At 38.0% G+C, this 18752-nt stretch overlaps 2 protein-coding genes across 2 annotated transcripts in view; one reads left to right on the forward strand and one right to left on the reverse strand.

The window, feature by feature from the left end:
- LOC141332874 (uncharacterized) overlaps window positions 1–4792 on the reverse strand; it is a 34741-nt gene extending 29949 nt beyond the window's left edge. The window contains exon 1 of the mRNA XM_073837836.1: window positions 4708–4792. Within this exon, the coding sequence (XP_073693937.1) occupies window positions 4708–4792 (85 nt within the window). The remainder of the gene's footprint in view (window positions 1–4707) is intronic.
- A 5516-nt stretch (window positions 4793–10308) lies between these two features.
- On the forward strand, window positions 10309–12120 carry LOC141333895 (uncharacterized). The gene is made up of 2 exons (XM_073839056.1): window positions 10309–10581; window positions 10976–12120. Exons 1-2 carry the CDS (start codon window positions 10500–10502, stop codon window positions 12112–12114), a joined length of 1221 nt encoding a protein of 406 aa, XP_073695157.1. The 5' UTR covers window positions 10309–10499; the 3' UTR covers window positions 12115–12120.
- The last annotated feature ends 6632 nt before the right edge of the window (window positions 12121–18752 follow it).

Consider the following 18752-nt stretch of genomic DNA (forward strand, 5'->3'; position numbering starts at 1 on the left):
GAACGCAGTGTGTTTATTGTGGTAAAGAGCTGAACGCAGTGTGTTTACTGTGGTAAATATACGAACACGGTGTGTTTACTGTGTTTACTGTGGTAAAGAGCTGAACGCGGTGTGTTTACTGTGGTAAAGAGCTGAACGCGGTGTGTTTATTGTGGTAAAGAGCTGAACGCAGTGTGTTTACTGTGTTTACTGTGGTAAAGAGCTGAACGCGGTGTGTTTACTATGGTAAAGAGACGAACGCGGTGTGTTTACTGTGGTAAATAGACGAACACGGTGTGTTTACTGTGGTAAAGAGCTGAACGCAGTGTGTTTACTGTGTTTACTGTGGTAAAGAGCTGAACGCGGTGTGTTTACTATGGTAAAGAGACGAACGCGGCGTGTTTACTGTGGTAAATAGACGAACACGGTGTGTTTACTGTGGTAAAGAGCTGAACGCGGTGTGTTTACTGTGGTAAAGAGACGGACGCGTTGTGTTTACTGTGGTAAAGAGCTGAACGAGGTGTGTTTACTGTGGTAAAGAGACGGACGCGGTGTGTTTACTGTGTTTACTGTGTAAAGAGCTGAACACGGTGTGTTTACTGTGTTTACTGTGGTAAAGAGCTGAACACGGTGTGTTTACTGTGGTAAAGAGCTGGACGCGGTGTGTTTACTGTGGTAAAGAGACGGACGCGGTGTGTTTACTAGGGCTGGGTATTGTGACCAATTTGGCAATTTGATTCGATTCTTATTTTTATGGTTTCGATTCGATTCGATTTCGATTCGATTCGATATCGATTAGCTATCAATATTTCATTTAAAATGTTAGTTTTGCAGACATGTGATCCATATTTTGATATAAATGCTGGTAACTGAAACTCTCCTACTTAAGTTTATTACTGAAATACACATCTACATTAATAATAGGGTGCACACAGTTGTTTATTTTAAACAACTTTTATTTTAAATGAACACTGTAACAAGAAGTCATAAATATGTGCATCCATTGTACACCATGTAAACAAACTGCAAAATGCACATTACTGTAAAAAAAATAAAAAGACTGTAAATGTGCAAAAGTGAAATCTATTAAGAACTTCAAACATGTTTAAGAAATAAAACTTTTTTTCTAAATTCAAAACACTCAAAACAGGCCCATCATAAAGCCTTTGTCTGCTTATACAAAACATTCTAACGGTCCATAAAACTAACAGTTCTTAACTACAGCCTAATAATTTTTCTGCAAAAAAAGCAGCTGATCAACATGTTCTAATCTGATCTAAGGCAGCTCCTTTGCGCTGTGATTAGATCACCAGCGGTTGAGAAAACTCTCTCAGCAGGAACACTAGTGACACCTTCAGGACGAGAGGTGAATATTCATATCCTCTTACGTGAAGCACGTGCATTAAGAATCGATTCGGGAATATCGTTGCGTTCAACTGAAGATCGATTAAAATCGGAGAATCGATATTTTTTACCCAGCCCTAGTGTTTACTGTGGTAAAGAGACGGACGCGGTGTGTTTACTGTGTTTACTGTGGTAAAGAGCTGGACGCGGTGTGTTTACTGTGGTAAAGAGACGGACGCGGTGTGTTTACTGTGGTAAAGAGCTGAACGCGGTGTGTTTACTGTGGTAAAGAGACGGACGCGGTGTGTTTACTGTGTCTACTGTGGTAAAGAGCTGAACGCGGTGTGTTTACTGTGGTAAAGAGACGGACGTGGTGTGTTTACTGTGTCTACTGTGGTAAAGAGCTGAACGCGGTGTGTTTACTGTGGTAAAGAGACGGACGCGGTGTGTTTACTGTGGTAAAGAGCTGAACGCGGTGTGTTTACTGTGGTAAAGAGACGGACGCGGTGTGTTTACTGTGTTTACTGTGGTAAAGAGCTGAACGCGGTGTGTTTACTGTGTTTACTGTGGTAAAGAGCTGAACGCGGTGTGTTTACTGTGGTAAAGAGACGGACGCGGTGTGTTTACTGTGTTTACTGTGGTAAAGAGCTGAACGCCGTGTGTTTACTGTGGTAAAGAGACGGACGCGGTGTGTTTACTGTGGTAAAGAGACGGACGCGGTGTGTTTACTGTGGTAAAGAGACGGACGCGGTGTGTTTACTGTGTTTACTGTGGTAAAGAGCTGAACGCGGTGTGTTTAATGTGGTAAATAGACGAACACGGTGTGTTTACTGTGGTAAAGAGCTGAACGCGGTGTGTTTACTGTGGTAAAGAGACGAACGCGGTGTGTTTACTGTGGTAAAGAGATGAACACGATGTGTTTACTGAGGCATAGCTGACTGAACAAGAGCAAAAAAAGTGATCGGTTAACATAACTTACCCCGTCTTTATATTGTGAAGGAGTGGAAGTCGGAAGACATCATGGCCTTTTTACAAATTAATATCCTTATTAATTCTTACGCATTTTTAGTAGATGATCTAACTCATAAATCTGTGTTTAACTCCTAATATAATTTGTTGTGTAATATTAGTAGTGGCTAGAAAGATGTCTTAATAGAAAATCACATGATGTAATGCTGCGTTCACACCGCCCAAACCGTCATGCGTCAGTTGCGGCAAGATTACATGTAAAGTCAATGGTTGAGTCCGTCAGAGGTCCGTCAGAGGCTCTGCGTTGCGTTGTGTCCGTTGGATCCGTCAACTTTTCAAGCGTTACCTGCGTTTCAAGCGTCAACGCAGCCAACGCAAGCAACGCAGAAGTTCAGCTAGTTGAACTTTTGACGGACTTAACGCACTTGACGCAGTGCGTCAACCAATCAGAGCGTCTCACTGCAGCGACGTCACCACACGTATTTTGAATGAAGCGGGAGCAGAAAAAACAATAACATACAATTCTCTGCGATTTAAGACGGCTACAAACTTATTCTAGCAGTCTGCAATCGCAGAGAATTGTATGATCCGTCCTCGTTGTTGTATAAAGACAGGAATGTAAAGGAACTTGCTTGGATGAAGATCGTTGAAGAGATCGTGTTGTCAAATCTTTTCTCAACGTAATTATTTCCTATTTCGTTAGCTAGCGAAACATGTTCATGAGAGGATTCCAAAATGTCCAGTCCCAATAGTTTGCCATGGTTTATTCAGGGGAAGTGTGCAGAAAACTAGATGCGTTGGGAGCGTTGCCTGACGTGTGCGGTGTGAACGCACCAAAAAGCAAGCGTTGCCAGCTTCAACATACATGCGTCAAACTAGATGCGTTAGGTGCGTTGCCTGACGCAGACAAAGTGTGCGGTGTGAACGCACCATTAGAATAAATTGTGCTCTGAATGAGATTTGTGCTTGTTGAAGTTTCTCTTTTCTCAGACACCCGAGGTCACACCTCAGGAGGTCAGGATGACCCTCCTGATTACGTGAGCAGTTGTGACCAAGACATCTGTGATCGGGACATCTATGACATGTGTTCTTGATAACTGATCAAATGCAAATCCCTTAGACTTGTATTAGTGAAATCCTGTTGATTTGGTTCTATTTTTCTAAGTGGCTAACTGTTAAGTGTGCGTGTATCAAGCCACACTGATAAAGAGTCTTGCCTGGCTAGGCAACCTTGACGATAGATAAGACCTCTGTGTGTGACTTTATGTGTGTGTTGAATATTTCACACTTATCTAGGTTCTGGACCAATCCGGATCTTCCTAATCTATGTATTGACGTAATTAGCAACCTCTGTTAGAGTATAATTACTGGTGTTTTGAACATGTACGCAGAGCGGCCTACGAACTCCATCGAGAGTGTTGAAGCTGACTTCTGCTGATGAAACTGCAAACTATTTTCTTCAGTAAACATGACTTTGATTGATTGAATCTTTGACTCCTGGTTTTTGTTCATCATATCTGGTCCTTGGGTTTTTACTGTAAAATTCCCCTTACAATTGAAATACATAAATGTGAGTGTCATAGTCTTTACTCATGTGAAGTTGCGGGCTGTAAACACGTTTGCAGGTATTGCATTAACGTTACATCTTAATCATTAACAGACACGTTTTAAACCATCTAGCGTTACAAAGCTAAGTCTTATACTGACCCTCGTTTATGAAGCAGTATGGTGAGAAATGATTTGTGAAAAGATTAACCCATTTAGGTAGATCGGCGGTCACATTCCCTCAGTGCCGTCAGTTTACACTCGGGGCGGGTCTATCTATGCTAAAACACTGCTGTCTATCAACTATCGCAGGAGTGGCCTCTCGTCATTACGCCACAACGACAGGCATCTGAGAACGGCTCGATATGAGAAGAGGCAAATTATTTTACTAAATTAAAAGAAAAACTACTGGGTGGATCTTTGTCATTCTAGGGTGGTTGTGTACACACACACTCCTAACACACATTTCAGTTCTAACAGCTTGTAAAAGTGCATGTGGCACCGGATGACCCCTTTAAGAATTTTTCAGGTGAGAATGTAGTCGTTTAAAAATTAAATTTGCAGTTTATTGGGAAAGACAGCACCTATTTGAAAATTTGCTATTCGATCACTGGGTGCTCAGTGCTCATGTATCATAGAGCAGCCTTATGTCAGCTAGTCTTTCTGACATTTGCAGCTGGCTCTAATGTTTCTGTAGTGATTACATTCACACAAAACAATTGTTTTGTTTAAGCTACTTATGTATTATTTTTTCAAATTAATGTATGACATGTAATAATGAATGAACGCAGCATTAGTATTTGGCTGGTTATGTGATTTCAACATGCCTGTCCACATAAGAAAACTCAAGCTTTGAAAATTGAAACCAACCTGTTTGTTCCTCAGTATCTTCTTGTTCCACTTTGAATGCCTCTTCAATTTCAATGTCTTCACTCTCCTCCTTAATGACCGCCATCTTTAGCATGTCACGTGGATCTCACTTGCCTCACTAGAAGTTTTTTCTCTGTGTTTGGGGAAAAACTGTTTTAGTAAAAAAATAAAAATCAGAGCATCTCAAAATCAGCTCCCTAGTTCATTAGTCAGCACACTGGCAAGAGTGATAGTTAATATTCTTTAATGGCCTGGGGCCAGATACATAAACAGTAACTATGCTTAAAACTAGTTTGGCTTTTTGGATTCAAGTTAGACCAATGTTTTGTAAGTAAGTTTTGATCAGTCTTAAAGAAAAAAAATAGACGACTAACTTTTAAATAACTAGTCTAAGCAATTTATGCAACTATTTAAAAAAGTTGTAAAAGGTGCTATTGCCATTTGTGTCTTTGACCAGCAGGCGTCCCCAGCATAAGGGGATTCGCGCGCTTCAACCCAAACTGAGTAAGAAAACAACAACAACAGTGATTTACGCCTCACAAGAAATTAGTGTCAAATTTATATAAATGTTAAATTCTTACAAAAAAAAAAAAACATTCTCACTGACGCATGGTACCGACAAATGCGATCTCCGAAATTAAATTTACTGCGTGAATCAGTTTGGAAAGCATTGGTTCAATTGACTCGGAGTTTCAAAAAGCTTCGTTTCGTTTCGTTTCTCCCATCACTTATTGCCAGAATTCGTGTTTAAGATAAAATGATTCATGATATAAGGAGAGAAATGAAACGCAGCTTTTATGTTACTTATGAGGTGATGCGAATGTTAGATAAAGTAGTACAGTTTCACATTTAGTAACTATCAATTCATTGCAAACATATTTTAACGTTAACCATTTAAACATTAAAATGCCTAACATGTTTACAATGATTTAAACACATTAAATGCGTAAAAACAAACCTTTGTGCAGCCGAATCACATCTAAAGTGTTTGCTCACACACGCAGGAGCGCGGTGCAGACTTATGACGTCATCACCCGACCAAAATAAAAGTGCCGTTCAGTGTTCACAGGCTAAAAGCATAGAAATACAGAAAACACATAATAATAATAATAAAACACGTGTCAGAGGTATTGTTCAGCGTTATATTCTACACGTTTGATTGTCCAGGAATATTTTGAAAATAACTACTATTTGATACTATTTGATCTAAAATGTGAGGTTCTAACATACAAAAGAGTCATGTTTTAGACGTTTCCCAAAGTGTGGTACAAATTCAACCATGTGATTGTGTTGTAAATTTCAGTATGGCTTAATGAAACTACAAACATCATTTAACAAAAAAAAAAAACACCTGTGTTTGAGTTTCTGTCCAAATACACTTGTGTATTTTTTTAAAGATTTATGTCAACGTAACAAAACTGTATTACTGATAATTTTATACTTTTTTTGCACAAAGCAGTTGTCGACATTCAAAATGGTGTGTCCATGTTTAGTGGTTTTGTTACTTTGTTACTGTGATATTGCGTTGTCGTAAAAATGTCAGATAAAAGTTCAAAGTTTACTTAAAGTTTCCACAGAACACAAAGAAGCATATACAGTGCCTTGCGAACTTGTTCATACCCCTTCATTTTTTTCACATTTTGTTATGTTGCTGCCTTATGATAAAATACTTCAAATTACTTTTTTCCCCACATCAATCTACACTCCCTACTCCATAATGGCAAAGCAAAATAGGTTTTTAACATTTGTGCAAATTTATTAAAAATAAAAAACTGAAAAGATCCTGTTCTGGGACACTCAAAATTTAGCTCAGGAGCATTCATATACACTTCGAGTGGAAATTCATTTGAATGAGTATTATTTAGAAAGGCACACACCTCAGAAAAGGTCTAACAGCTGAAAATACATATCAGAGCAAAAACCAGGTCCTGAGGTCAAGATAACTGCCTGTAGAGCTCAGTAACAGACTTGCGTTAAGGCAATGATCTAGGGAAGAGTTCAGAAAAAAATCTGCTGCATTGAAGGTTCACAGAAGCATTATCCATAATGGAAGACGATTGGAACAACTAGGACTCTAGAAAATGTCTGCCAGCCCCCATCCAAGCTGACAGAGCTTGAGAGGTGAAAAGATGAGGCAAAGAATGGCAGATAATTGCCAAATGCAGATGTGCAAAGCTTGTCACATCATACCCAAAAAGATTTGAGGCTGTAAAGGTGCTTCAACTATGTACTGAGTTAAGGGTATGAATACTTATGCAATGTACTTATTTCAGTGTTGTATTTTTAATAAATTTGTAAAATTTACACTCCATACACCATAATAATGACAAATTACCAGATTTGCAAATTTTACACATTAATAAAAAATAAAACACTGAAATAAGTATGTCCAAACCAGCTATGTTCATACTTGGTTATTTACTATTTAAAATATTTATTTTAACATATTAATTGCAACCTTCAAAATCCCTGCTTATGTATATATAACAAGCCAATGAAATACAATGGAAATTTGTTTTTAAAGATCAGAGAGATATGCAGATGTATGCGTGTCATAAAATGTCATATATGGTGTTAATAATTAAATCACACAGTGGATGAAAACAGTTTGTATTCTGTTTTTATATGAGTTCCATAAGATAAGGCATGTTAGAATCTGTACAAAGACATCTGGTATTGTAAAAACCAACACATTGCTCAGTCTATTGATTACTATATGTAATATATTTGAGTAAACTATAACTATTGTAACTATATGTTACATATTTGAATAAAATAATACCATATTGAGAAAAAAGTCATAATATCTTAAGATAACACAATACTAGGAATCTTTGTTTCATCAGATACAGCCGCAAAACATGTCACTAATGATGGATGAGCCTTTTGTGCAGCCGCCAAGTGCAAACGACCCATCTGTAATGGGGGAACATCACAGGTAGAAGAGGCAGGTTCTACATACAATTTCCCCAACATACCTGTAGACTGCAGAAAAAAATCAGATATGTCAACAACATCTCCAAATATACGTGCCTGGGCACGTGTAACCACACATGAAGAGAACACCATTGAAAACTGAGAAGATAGGTCACCTAATAAAGGAGGCACTAAATTAATGTGTTTGCTCACATCAAAGTCATGCAAAGTAACCGCCGCTGGAGCAGGAACGCAACCAGAAGAGACTGACCTAGGACCTGTAGGTAACTGAGCAAATGACGGAGAAGCAGGGGAACTCTCCAGCCCGCTCTCAGTCGGGCGAAGCTGGCTGCGATCCCGCCAAAATCGTTCCCTTTTTGTCTCGCTCTCTTCCCGTGTAATCGAGGTAACTGCAATTATAATGCAATGGGTAGAACAGGTTAGGCCAAATCGTATTTTAATTTGCTCAGATTCTTCATCAGCTCTTAAAAGTGTCTACAAAATGTCTACAAAAAGCGATAGAGAAGATTTGCTAGTGGAAATGTATACATTATTGTAAGTGGAAGGTATAGGCCTAATTGTATGTTTCTGTTGGGTAATGGCACATATAAGGGATAATAGGGAATGAAACAACTGATAAATTAGCAAAAGAGGCGTTAAAAAAGTGCCTTTGGGTAGAAGTGAGATAAAATCAGTGATTAATAGAAAATTAATATGAAAATGGCAACAAAGATGGGAAAACAGCAGCACCGGTAGATGGATTTACAGTATTGGAAATCAGAAGGGAAAAAAGAACAGTTTTTTAGAAGACATAGAAAAGAAGTAGCAATGATATCTAGATTAAGAATGGGATGCATGAAAGTTGGATGTGTAACGAATGTGGTATTTTAGAAACAGTTGAGTATGTGCATTTTAATTGTGGTAATTGATGTTAATTGATGGTCAGCGTGACAGTCTTTTTAATAGTATAAGAAATAGGCCAGTGAGTGTCGTGGATCTTCTGGGGAAGGGTTTAAGTGATAATCAGATATATGTGGCTGTTTTAACTTTTTTGGAGGTTACAGGTCTAGGTTACAAGATAATAAGACTGTGTACTAGAGGCATCATTGTGGAAAAAAATATTACTCATCTTTTCTTTACATTTGACAAAAAAAAAGTGGCATGTCCAAAATTATTTATACCCTTCTCAATAACTAGTAGAAAAGCCTTTTTTGGCTATTACAGCAATCAAACGCTTCCTAAAATTGCTGACCAGCTTTTTGCATGTCTTCATTGGTATTTTTGCCCATTCATCTTTAGCGATGAGCTCCAACTCTTTCATGTTGGAGGCTCTCTTTGCCATGACCCTGATCTTTAGCTCCCTCCACAGATTCTCAATTGGATTTAAGTCAGGACTCTGGCTGGGCCACTGCAAAACGTTCATGTTTTGTCTGCTAACCATTTCTTCACCACTTTTGCTGTGTGTTTTGGGTCGTTGTCGTGCTGAAATGTCCACTGGTGCCCAAGGCCAAGCTTCTCTGCAGACTGCCTGATGTTGTTGTTGAGAATTTTGATGTATTGCTCCTTTTTCATGGTGCCGTTTTACTGTGATTAGGTTCCCTGGTCCACCGACTGAAAAACACCCCCAAAACATTATGGTTCCCACCACCATGTTTGACAGTGGTGATGGTGTTCTTAGGGTTGAAGGCTTCTCATTTTTTACGCCAAATGAAGGCTACATCTTTGTGGTCAAACAATTACATTTTTGTTTCATCTGACCATAAAACGGAAGACCAGAAGTCCTCTTTGTCCAGATGAGCATTTGCAAAGGCCAAGCAGGCTTTTGTGTGCCTATATGGAAAGTGGTGTCCTTGGTCTGTGTCTGTGGAACCCAGCGGTGTGCAGTGTCTGTTGGACTGTCTGCCTTGAGATGTTGCCACCAGTAGAGCCTAGATTCATCAGGATGGCCTTGGTGGTGATCCTTGGATTCTTTTTTACCTCTCTTCTACCTCTTTGCAAAGGGTATGAATAATTTTGGACATGCCACTTTTTGTTCAAATGTAAGTAAAAGCGGATAAATATTTTTTTTCCACAATGATGCCTCTTGTACATCGTCTTATTATCTTTTGGGAGAAGCCTGTGTCATTTCTGGTCAAAACAAAACTTGCTGGTTGAATAAAAGAAATTTAAAGTCAGAATTTGCCAGGGGTATGAATAATTTCGGGCTTGACTGCCTTGAAGGTTGAGGAGCCCAGTGTGGAAGCTGGAGGAGATGAACACGCAAGCCTGGCTCTGATCCTCTGGGATGGCTCCCCTCCTCAACCAGTTTATATATATATATATATATATATATATATATATATATATATATATATATAATACAGATTCATCACTCAGTTGCATAAAATATTCAGTAGATGGCGGTAATGCTGATACGGAGTAAACGGCCATTCAACTAAATAAAAAGAAGAAGAAGAGGACTTTTATTTTGGTGTAGTAGTATGATATCAGAAGCCTGCGCCGCACTGCTGCGTCTGATTTAGCTGAAGAAAGGTTTGGGGTTTTTAACCATTTAAACTTTAAATAAAAGAAAATGTAAGAATCGTAAAAATAAGGATTTATTATTTAATATAACATTGCAATGTTTTATCTAACAGTATCGTTATTATTATTATTTTTTTTTAGTAAAGTAGGTCCACATTTGAGTAAAGAAACGGTGCGTCTCATTTCGTTTCCTAACGAAGCTTTTTGAAACTCCGAGTTCATTGAATCGATTCTTTCGCAAAATGATTCACTCTTTAGAAACGCTCGAATCATTGCACGCTTACGACACCTGCTTGTGAAAACAGTGTAAATGCAACGAGAATACAAACAAAAACACACATACTATTATAAAGATGGCGTTTATTAAAGAGGAGAGTGAAGACATGAGGATTGAAGCATTCAGAGTGAAACAAGAAGACACTGAGGAACAAACAGGTAGGTTTTCATTCTTAAAGCTGAACTTTAGTGTAAATACTGTAAATAGACACTAGTTTTTTTTTGTTTTTTTTTCTCAAATCAATGCTTACATGACTAGGGGAAAAAAACAGAAAAAAAGGCTATTGCTGTCTCTTTTGACAAAGGATTCATAATACACTTTTGATTTCTTCTCTTTAGCTATTTTAGATGTTTGTTGAACTCAGCAACAAGAAGAGTGCAGGATTCAAATCCAGATTCTTAAATGTAGTAATATTCATAAAAGTACAAAAACACATGAACCATGACGCAAGGGAACATAAATGAGCAAACCAAAACAAGGTTCTGAGATCACAGGTAACATGTTTTATGCCATTAAACTTGGGTTAACTTGTATTTATCTGTTTCACCTTAGCTGAGATGCTGCTGAAAGAGGAGAATGAATTGGGAGAAAATGATCAGTATGAGAAACATCATGATTTCATTACTGGAGAAAAATCTTTTAACTGCTTACAGACTGAGAAGAACTCACTTAAAAGTAATCAAAAGACAGGAATGAAAAGTTCCTCCACATGCCAACAGTGTGGAAAAAGTTTCAGTCGAAAGGGAAGCCTTAAAATCCACATGCGAACTCACACCGGAGAGAGTCCTTTCACCTGTCAACAGTGCGGGAAAAGTTTTACTCAAAAAGGAAGCCTTAAAATCCACATGCGAACTCACACTGGAGAGAGGTCTTTCACCTGCCAACAATGTGGGAAAAGTTTCACACAAAAAGGAAGCCTTAAAATCCACATGCGAATTCACACTGGAGAGAGCCCTTACACATGCCAAGAATGTGGAAAGAGTTTCATTCGTAAAGGAAGCCTTAAAATCCACATGACAATTCACACTGGGGAGAAGCCTCACACATGCCCTCAATGTGGAAAGTGTTTTACACGGAAAGCAACCCTCAATGCCCACATGAAAATTCACACTGGAGAGAGTCCTTACACCTGCAATCTGTGTGGGAAGGCCTTCTCACAAAAAGGAAACCTTAAGACACACATGAGAATTCACACTGGAGAAAAGCCGTTTATATGTGGTCAGTGTGGAAAGAGATTCAGAGGTAAAGTGAACCTTAATTACCACTTAAGGATTCATTCAAAACAGAACTCTTTTACGAGAAGTTTTACAGAAAGGAAACACTTTAAAAATCATGTAATAACTCACACTGGAGAAAAGCCTTTTTCATGTCTTCAGTGTGAAAAGAGTTTTACTAATCTAACAGAACTGAAACGTCATTCGCGAACTTATCAGAGAAAGAAAGCACAGTTTTCTGAATGTGGTAAAATGTGTAGAAGGAGAAATTTTAAAAATCACATGCACATTCACTCACTTAATTGTGAACAGCATTATAAAAAATGTATTTTACCATCACGCTTAAAGATACACCTGAAAAGCCATGCATATGTTAGACCCTATTTGTGTTCTCTGTGTGGAAAGAGCTTTAAATGGCTCAGCCAGTTAAAATGGCACCAGAAAATACGAGCCTGTGTAAAATTGAGGTTACGTTAACACTTTAGCTGATTGTGGCCAAATTGGATTGTCCACCTTCATGATCATTTTCATTATTCACCACTTGAGAAGACCTGGGGTTGTTTTTCATTGTCTTGTCATATGTTTCATATGTGCATCCAGTCAAACCAAATTTTTTTTCAGACACCTTCAACATTTCTCACATTATCACAGTTTATTTGCTATAGTTTAGAAAATGGTAATAAAATACAACAAGAACTCTAAACTGTGTCAGAACAAATGAATCTTGATAATGTCAGATAACTTTGATAGAAAGGTATGTAATGTCAATCTCTGGAGGGAAGACAGAAGAGATGGAGGGTTAGTTAAGGCACTCAGACTACTCACAACCCCGCGGAGCTTCTGTCCTTCAGAACTTTACTGCAAAAAAATGCTTGTCTTACTTAAATTAGTTTTTGCTTTAAACAAGATTATTTTTCTTACCCCATTGGCAGATTATTTTGCTTGTTTCAAACAAAAACACCCTTAATTTTGACTTGTTTTTTCTGAAAACAAGACAATAATTTTTGCTTGTCTAGAAAACCCTTCTTGATTTAAGAATTCTTCGATTTTTTTTGTCTTGTTTCCAGACATAATTTCAAAGTAAGAAAAGCATTTTTTGCAGTGTTGTTGTCCTGTGTCTGGAATTCGGGTGATCCAGCATTTAGCATCTGCTCACCTGCCTTGCTGAGAACCTACTGTGGCCTCTCTGTTCCTGTCATGATCTGGGCTGTGGGGCATCCCTCAGCCACCTGAGGTCGCTGTTTCCCCTTTTCCCTTCCTCTCGCACTTCCCTCCTGATCTCGTACACCTGTCTCATCACTCACACCCACAGCTGACCCTCATTATCACAGACTTTATAATCTCCACTCTTTCCCCACTCTGTGAGTCTGCATTGTCTCGTGTCTTGTTTTGTGAATTTGTGTTCCTGAATTCCTGGCTTTAGCTTCTGTTCTTGATCTTGTTTATTTTGTGTTTCAGTTTATGTCATATTGTGCTGTGTTGGCCTTTTTGGTTTATGTTTATTTGTGTTTTGTTATATTAAAATCTGCTTACCCTGCATCTGGATCCAGACCCTCTAATTTACGTGACAGTTCCCTTTTATGTTGTTGATTGTCGCTAACAGCCTGCAGCTGAGGCTCCCTGTTAAAGGGGAAAAGGCGAACGGTTGTGTTGGAGCTATCCATGGTCCTGAACCTTCTTACTGTATGGCCCAGCACGTGTTGCTTTCGCTGATGGTGCTCTCCATGGTGCTGAAAGTGTTCAGGCTGCTCTGTGGGAGCCTATACCTCTTTCTATTCATTTCAAATTACTGCACTGTACATTTTGCAAAGTTTAATAATAATTTGAATTTGTTTTTTACAATTTTTCTTAAATAAACAAAATTATGCATACAAATGTCTGGTTCAGTTTCTTTAATCGATGGAGGAGAATGTAATATAATTTATGACAGTTCAGATGTCCTCAAATACAAATGGTAGTGTTAAGAAATGGGGCATTGGTGTAGTATAAAATAATTCATAAATTAAAAAAAATAAAAATGTATCTGATGTATCTGCTGTCTTTGTTGTCATTAATAGCACAATGAAGACAGCAAATACAATGTTTTATAATCAAACACCTCAATCTCAGCTGTATTATATCTCCTAAATTGAACAAAAAGTTCTAGGGCAAAGAGAAACAAATACAAGTTTAAGTTAAGTCAAAACCCTGTGGACAAAATGGGCCAGTCCGACCTACTCAAAGACGTGACATTGTTCAAAAAATTTAAGAAATTATGGTTTGACCTATAGAAGCACATCAGCACATCACTTGTCCACTGCGGCACTGCCCCCACCGTTGTATAATTTTTTATAGTAATAAAAATAATTTAGTTCAGTTAGAGAAGAGCCAATACAATTAAAATTGAACTTGGCTGCTCTATGCAGTAGATGTCGAACGACAGTCGCATCACAGATCAGATTTAATTTCTTAAATGAAGAGTGAGTCGAGCTGACTGACAAGAAGACAAGTGAGAAAGACAAGATGTTTTAAAAATATTTTGGATTTTGAAAAGCCTGTTGACTTCTGCCATTTATCTAAGGTAATGGTCAACGTTTCATATTAATTTGGTTCCACAGTGTTTGCTGATTTTTATTTATTTAAACTGTATATTTTCAAGTTTATTTAATATTACATCAAGGTGTATGCTGTGCCTCCAGGCTTTCTTATTCATGTTGCTAATAAACGTTCTACATTACTTATTTATTTGGTTCCAGTATTTACTGATTTTCAGTTTTTGTATACCTATTTAAACTTTGTGTAATTCATTTGTTATTTCATATTAGGCATATAACATGGTGTATTTTTTTCCCCGTTTTGTTAATAAAAGTTCATTGCGTTACGCTAATGCCAATAATTTAAAAGTGAAAGTGAAATGTGCATGGCGCTTTTACAAGCTATTTAAAAGCGAAGGAAACTGAGGAAAAGAGGGAAAACTCAAACAAACTAAAAACAAACAACTGCTTGATGCAGAATTGCCGCCAATTTGAAAATGGAATTAAAATGTGCATGGCGCTTCTACCGAAGGAAAGTGAGGAAAAACTCAAATGAAGTAAAAACAAACGGTTGCAGGCAGGTTTTTGAGCCCGTAAATCACGACCTCAAACCACGACTCACGACTTTGTAGCAGTCCAGGCAAGTCACGTCAAGCTTATTATTATTTTATTATTATTAATTTGATTGCAACGTTCTAAAGTCTATTTTTCACCGTGTACCGCTTGCATAAACACCGCACCCACAGGGGCTGCCATTGTTGTTTTGCAGGCTATGTGACATCAAAGCAGATCTAATACGAATTCACGGGTAGAAAGTCATGGGTTTGACTTCTGTTCCAGTGCACTTTCACGGGTAGAAGGTTGGAAAAACACGAGTAACGGGTTGCCTTGAACGCGGCATTGGGTCCAGGCCTGCTCTAACACCTAAGCTGCTACCTAAGAGATTATTTAGCTGGTTCAGGTTTGTTCGATCAGGGTTGGAGCTAAACTATGTAGGATGGTAGATCTCCAGGAGCAGGGTTGGGCAACCATGTCCTAAATCAGGGGTTCCCAAACTAAGGCCCCCACATTTGGACCGGCCCTCTGAACAATGCCAGAGACATATTTTGAAAATGAAAAATTTTAAATATATGTTTTACTTATATCATATTGGTATTTGATAATAAAGGTTGGCTTTCAACCTAAAATTTCCCTTAGTTATTAACATAGCCTAATTATTTGTTAAATTCACCTACAGAATGGTACATTCAACATAATGTGTCATCGCGATCGAACAGGTGAGGCGCGAGCCAGCTAGAAAATTCAGAGCGATGACAAAATGACTCGATAGCATTTGAGGTGAAACTAGCACTGCTTGTGGGACAGGAGCTAAAGCAAGACTTCACTCATCTCCCAGTTACCCAAAGTTTTTCAGCTGAGAAAGTGGCCGCATTCCCAGTTGAAAAGTCTGCGGAAGCGCTAAAAATGATGAAGGCAGAGTTTGACATGTGGTTCAAAAAACACAGTGGATTCTTGAATTGATTTAACTTGACAAGCCTCCCAAGGCTGCGGTTCTCTCGGTTGGATGTGCATCTTTTTCTTCTACACTTTTTCCTTCCACTCAACTTTCTGTTAACATGCTTGGATACAGCACTCTGTGAACAGCCAGCTTCTTTGGCAATGAATGTTTATGGCTTACCCTTTCTTGTGAAGGGTGTCAATGATTGTCTTCTGGGCAACTGTCAGATCAGCAGTCTTCCCCATGATTGTGTAGCCTAGTGAACCAAGCTGAGAGACCATTTTGACGGCTCAGGAAACCTTTGCAGGTGTTTTGAGTTGATCATCTAATTGGCATGTCACCATATTCTAATTTGTTGAGATAGTGAATCAGTGGGTTTTTGTTAAATGTAAGCCAAATCATCACAATTAAAAGAACCAAAGACTTAAACTACTTCAGTCTGTGTGCATTGAATTTATTTAATACACAAGTTTCACAATTTAAGTTCAATTACTGAAATAAATGAACTTTCTAATTTATTGAGATGCACCTATATATCTTTGGAAAAGAAATGATAATTTGTCTGTGTGGTGCATAACAAAATAAACTATTCTAGCATTAAAAGGTAGAATAAATACAGGTGAAATCATAATAAAATAATAATAATACTATTAGTCATTCCGGCCCATGGTATTTTCTTTTATAAACCGACCCAGCCCCCGACTAAAGAAAAGAAAATTATGTGGCCCTCTCAGAAAAAAGTTTGGGGACCCCTGTCCTAAATGGATAGCCACCGCATTTATGCCAGTTTATATAGTTAAGGACGAAGAGCTGCACAACATATTGTATTGCATCCAACAAGTTATGAATCGCCCTCAAGAGCTTCAGCTGTCAGTAAGATACATGACCTATATGAAACTGAGAGCTAAGAAGTTAGAGCCATGATTACTGTGACTTCTGGACACTGTCTTTCTAATAGATTTACTCAAGGGCTATGACTTTGTTCTTTCAGATTGTCTTGGCTCTTCCAAGCTTTATAATGACAGTTGTGTTTCTGTTCAACAGCCCAAAAGAAGTCCAATAAAGTGCATCCATAAGTACCTCACAAGGCTCTGGGGGATGAATAAAGGCCTCATTTAGCGAATCAATGTTTTTTTTTTCAATGTATGTTTAAAATGTAATAATTACTTTAATCTAGCTTGCGCTAACTGTCATACGTGCAAGCCATTTCGGGCGGATGACGTATATGCACCGCTGATCCCGTAAAAATCAACGTTTGTTCACAGGAGCAAAGGAAGCAAAGTTTCCTTACTTTAGCAAGTCTCCTCTCAGATTATATTGAAAGCCTAGAACCTTTTTCTTTACAAATCCTCACTTTGTACTTCTAATTTGTGACTGCTGTTTTCTTTTGCTCTTCTCCTCTGTGCTTTTTATTTTAATTAGCTATTATTGTTAAATAAAGATGTGATTAGTTTTTTTTTTTTTTTTTGCACAACAAAAAGCACTCTTGTAGCTTCATTAAATTACGTCACATGGACTATTTTGTCGATGTTCTTGGTACCCAAGGTATGGACCTTAAACGTAGTGGACCCTTGCTGTCTATGGAGGGTCAAAGACAGGGCTCGAAAATGCGACCGTTTTGGTCGCATGTGCTCCCAAAATTTTATCTGCCCGACCTCAAAATATATTTGGAAGCATTTGTGCGAGTGCAAGAAAATGTTGTGGTGTGACTTGTTTTCATTTATTTATAAAACTTTCGCTAGCCTAACTACTGCACAGACTGCTGTGAGCTGATGCAGTGACAGCCTCGCCGTTCTCTCCCACATTACATAACCAATTAAACTTCATCTTTACATTCTTATCTTTAATACATATTTTAGAAATTAGCCATCAATCACTCCCTGTCACTGACACAAACTGCATTGCAATTAGGGATGTATTATATGACAATTTTTGATTTGGGACAATTTAATTGTCTCCACAATCTGCTTTTGAAGAAATACACTATATTTCGTGCTTCAGCGCATATTCTGTCAGATGCAATTCTAGCAATTCCACTCACGCAGGGGCGTATTTTCCACTGAGGACAGGTGGACATGTCCCCCCAATTTTTTAAAATCCTATTTGTGTACCCCCACTTCCATTTTTTTTATTATTATTATTATTTTTTATTTTTTGTTAAAGTAGTATCTTGTATTGTAGAATGCACGAGAATTTCGTGCGATCGTTAAAACGAAACCGAAAGTAAAACATGCATTCAGAAGCAATTTTAATACTCCACGTTCAGAAAGCGACTCCCCAATGTGCACTAATTACGCTACACAACATATTTAGTCTGTTATTAGTACGTGGGCTATAATAGGTTGCATGTATGTATAATAGTTGTCTATGGCTCTGTAGCATGCTTGAAAAGGTTGGTCTCTCTTTGAATTTTAAATATTGAGAAAGTACTTTGATTATGGCTGCATTTGTTCTTTGCACTTACTGTATATACGACTAGGAAAGAACTGTGTAGTTTTTTTTTTTTTTTGTGGTATTTATACTGTAGATTGTTTAAAAAATGCCTTTGCTTACGGCGTAAAATAAATATTTAAAAAAGGTTTTCAGAATCAGCCCATTTGCTTGTAAAATATCAGCAATCAGACTCGGCCATGAAGAATCAAGATCGGTGCATTACTAAAAAAATAACTTTTTATTTCTAATACACTTCACAACAGTATCTGTACGTTCACATTTTATTCTCACAAATTTCACACTCTGTCATTGGCAGTTATTTTCAGTACGTCGCTGGACAACGTTTGCATAGAGCATGACGTTTATTTTGGTCCGGTGAAATGACGTCATACGGCTGCGCCGCGCTCCCACGGCTGTGATTCGACTGAAGAAAGGTTTGTGTTTTAGAGCATCTAAAGTGAGTGTTTAAAAAGAGCCATACTTTCAGGCAAAAGTATAGTTTTTTGTCACTACAACTGAAAATGAAGTATTTATCGTTCAACATAATATTATGATGCTTTAACGTTAGAGAGCATTATTTTTGCGAGCTAAGTGCATCAACAAGAAAAACAGAAAAGTTGCGTCCCACTTCGTTTCTTGTATTGTGAATCACAAACACGAATTCTGGCATT

Source organism: Garra rufa, chromosome 4 (genome assembly GCF_049309525.1).
Source record: "Garra rufa chromosome 4, GarRuf1.0, whole genome shotgun sequence".
NCBI classification, from domain to species: Eukaryota; Metazoa; Chordata; class Actinopteri; order Cypriniformes; family Cyprinidae; genus Garra; species Garra rufa.